We start from the raw sequence: 3882 nt of genomic DNA, 5'->3' as shown, positions 1-3882 counted from the left end.
CAGCAGACACTAACTTTTCTGCTACTTCTCAGCTGATTTATAACATTTACATGCACATCACCTCCTCTGAGGGCATTTATTCCAGATTATATGTGCTACACACACCACTTCTCTCCGTTTCCCACTCAAAATGCATTGCCGTAAGGTAAATGAATGATGACATTTTTATAGGTCTAATCTTAATTCATCTTTAAAAAACGTAATCATTTATAAAGGTTGTCATTGGTAACAAATGTTCTCTTTTCCTTCCCCTCACAGCTAGTCATGCTCTGAGACCATTGCTGATCTTTTGAACTGAGTAGTAGTTCAGTAAAGTCATTCATGCATTCGAAGCCTTAGCCTGAGTGAACCCAGTGTTCCCTGTAGGTCCTGGTATTCCCTCGCTAGGAATTCATGACCACTGGGTATGCACTGTCCTTAGACAGTACTGTTTGGGGGCCTTGACAAGATTTTCTGTGTATCAGAACGAGCCTGGGTAAAATATTTTCTGACCAGAAAGAAAAAAAGCTGTTCACTGACCCAGGTCTCTGGCTGCCTTCAGCTTTGTGTACTTTTAACTCACTTCCCACCAAGCAAGTCTGTGTCCAAGTGGAAATCCTGCCTCCATGAAATTAGCAGCTTTACCCGATTATGTGTCTCTGCTCCCTCCCGTCATTGCTACTGTAGCCAGTGCTGAGAAGAACTGATGTGCTATAGGAAGTTAGATGGAGCACCGCTAACCTGGGTTTTAGTCTCTGAGTCTCTGGGCTCCCCTATTTTCTTTGAAGTCTTCTTCCTAAAGTCCTTCTAGATCAGCCGTGGGCAAACTACGGCACACGGGCCAGATCCAGCCCGTTTGAAATGAATAAAACTAAAAAAAAAAAGACCGTACCCTTTTATGTAATGATGTTTACTTTGAATTTATATTAGTTCACACAAACACTCCATCCATGCTATTGTTCCGGCCCTCCGGTCCAGTTTAAGAACCCATTGTGGCCCTCGAGTCAAAAAGTTCGCCCACCCCTGGACTAGATGCTGGCTTCTTATCAGGAACCCCTTTAGCCTTTTATCCCCTCCTTCTTTGCTTGGCATCATCCTAATAAGCTTCCTTAGTCTGTCCAGAATGAAGCAAACACACATTCATTCTGCCTACTCTCCTGGGGCCCTGGGGACACAGGGCTGCAGCTGTCTCACTAGCCCAAGAAAAGACCATGTGCCTCCAGCTCAGTTTTGGTTACACTGGAAATCCTGTTTGTATAACGTAATTATAATCCATCTCTGCTGATGAGGCTTTTCTGCAGCCTGTGTCAGATTTCATCCAGCTGTCTGGTCCTCGGATTTTTGCCCTTTTGAGCATGTCCCTTACATATATTAAATGAAACATGTCCAGAACTGCTATAAGCAGCTTCTTCAACGTGCTGCTTCTCCTTTTAATTAATAATGCCACCACGTCCTGTAGTTACTCCAGGAGAAATCTGGGAGTCATATTTGACTCCTCCCTGTTTAACCCTCACCAAAATCCTTTGGCTCTTAAATGTCTCAAACAAATACTTACCACCTTACATCCTAATTTGCCACCACTCTACTCCACGCAACCTTCATCTGTCACCCACATTACTGTAACAAGCTCCTAACTAGTCTTATAACCTCCATCTCATTTCTATTCTCCAGATCAGAAATTTTTTTTTAGAAATGAAAACAGACCATTTTATTCCCCTGCTTAAAATTCTTCGGTAATTTTACCATTGTTCTTAGAAGGAAGTCCAAACTTTTATAATAAGTGTCTTATAAGATTTCTCATAACGTGCCTCATGTTTGTGCCACTTTTCACTTACCTTCTCTGCCTTCGCCATATTACCCTTTCAATGTCATAGCCATCCTTACCTTCATATTTCTGTACTTGTAATGCTTTGACTTTGAAATTAATCTTCTGTTCTTTGACCAGGTAACTCTTATTCCTTTATTCTTTATAATGCAGCCTAATTACTACTTCTTTAGAGAAAATTTCCCTGAGCTCCTCAACTAAATTAGTTGTCCTTGTTGTATGCTTCTATAATACCCTTTATTTTTCATACCATAGCACTTAGTACATTTTAATTACTTGTTAAATACCTAGACTTGAAGCTCTGTCGGGGAGGTAGCCCACTGTCTTGCTTGCCCATGTGAGCTATTCAAAGATGGAATGAACTTTCGTTGGAGCTTATGTTTCCGTTACCAGGAGTGTTCATGTGTAGGCTGAATAGCTCAAAGTTGGGACTGAAATAGAGAACCATTGGAAAGCCTTTAAGTCCTTTCCAGATAGTTAAACATACAAATATAGTGGTTTTAAAAGATTCTGTAAGTCAGTGTATAAGAATTACACCTAATTGAAAGTACTGAATATTCAATGAATAATCACATGTGGAGTACCTAAGAGATGTTTCTAATTTAGAATATTGTATCTGGAATTTTTGAAATTAATATTATATTTTCTATCTCATAGGTGAAATGAATCAGAAGTACAAGGAACTAAAAAAAAGGGAGGAAAGTATGGATGGTAAGTGGTAGTCTTATAGATATGAAAATATTATATTTTCAGGTAACTGTTCATTTATACCAAATCAGAGATCTCATTTGGGAAGAAATAATGGCTAATAAATGCAGAAGTGTGGACATTCAAAGTATTTGCCTTGAAGAATTATATAAATATCTAGCATATGGGATAGGTAGAGAATTCTAAGAAAGTTTGTATATGTGTAAGTGTATGTATTAATGTATGTTAGGGACAGATTTTAAATCTAGTATTTATTTATAGTCTATACGAGGGGCCCAGTGCACGAATTCATGCACCTTGAAAGGAACTCTGGGCTGCAAGACTGCAGTGGGCAAAGGGGCAGGTCTTGGCCCATCCTCTGCGCCACTGCCCAGCCCCTCCTGCTGTGGCCCCTGGTGCCCTGTCTGCTGGCAGCCCTGCTTCCACTGTCTCTGCTCCCACGTGCTGACGATGCCAGCCCTGCTCGCACCAGCTGATGGCGTGGAGCGATTGGGGCTGGCGCCAGTAGTGGGTGCGAGCAGGGCTGACACCATCAGCAGGTGGGAGTGGTGGCTGCTGCCTCGATCGCCCCTCAGAAACCCTCAGGGGTGATCAATGCCGGCAGTGGGTGCGAGCAGCGGCTCTGGTGCCAGCTGCGGGTGCAAGTGGGGCAGGCGCCAGCTGTGGGTGCGAGTGGTGGCTCTGGCGCTGGCAGCAGGTGCGAGCGGGGCCGGTGCCAGCAGCAGATGTGAGCCCTGGGCAGGACTGCGGCACACGGGAGCAAAGAACTTTCAGTAACCACCAGAGGCTCACCCCGATAACAGTGACCGGCACCCAGCCTTGGTTTGGTGCCCCTGCTCACCTGCTCCATCCCGCCGCAGCCGACACCCGCCATGTACCACATGTGTCCCTGGTGGTCAGTGCATGTCATTGCGACCGGTTCAGTTGTTCCGCCGTTCGGTCTATTTGCATATTATATATAGATAATCTATAGACCACTTACTGCTTGAATATTGAATATTCTCTTTTATATGCTTCACTATGTTCACCTTTAATAACTTCACCTTTTTTTAGCTTTTGTAATATTTATTTATTGTTACTTAGTTCTGTCACATTTAGTAGTCTTTAGTTGTAGCCTCTCTTCACTTGATATAAATTATCTATTCCTGGTTTTCTTCTTAAAGTGTCATTTTGCTAGACCTATAAAATATGAAGTTTTATAGGCCTGATGTCAATAGTTACCTTTAAAGAAGCATGCTATAAAGCACTAATTGCCAACTTTGATTTAACAATATCCCAAAATTTCCTTAAAATATTAGCAAGTATCAAAATTAATTCATTGGTGTTTTTTTTATTGTTTAAAGTATTAAATATGTCTTCTTTTTCCTCAA

The 3882-nt window shown here is 42.1% G+C and overlaps 1 protein-coding gene across 6 annotated transcripts in view; it reads left to right on the top strand.

Moving 5' to 3' along the window:
• IFT74 (intraflagellar transport 74) overlaps positions 1-3882 on the top strand; it is an 84191-nt gene that overhangs the window by 52350 nt on the left and 27959 nt on the right. For all 6 annotated transcript variants that reach the window (XM_015568659.1, XM_015568660.1, XM_006770992.2 and 3 more), the window contains one exon: positions 2462-2515. In XM_015568659.1, the coding sequence (XP_015424145.1) occupies positions 2462-2515 (54 nt within the window). The remainder of the gene's footprint in view (positions 1-2461; positions 2516-3882) is intronic.

Source organism: Myotis davidii, unplaced genomic scaffold (assembly GCF_000327345.1).
Source record: "Myotis davidii unplaced genomic scaffold, ASM32734v1 scaffold325, whole genome shotgun sequence".
In the NCBI taxonomy this organism is placed as follows: Eukaryota; Metazoa; Chordata; class Mammalia; order Chiroptera; family Vespertilionidae; genus Myotis; species Myotis davidii.
Note: the sequence above shows the minus strand (reverse complement) of the source record. Positions and strands in the feature narration are given on the sequence as shown.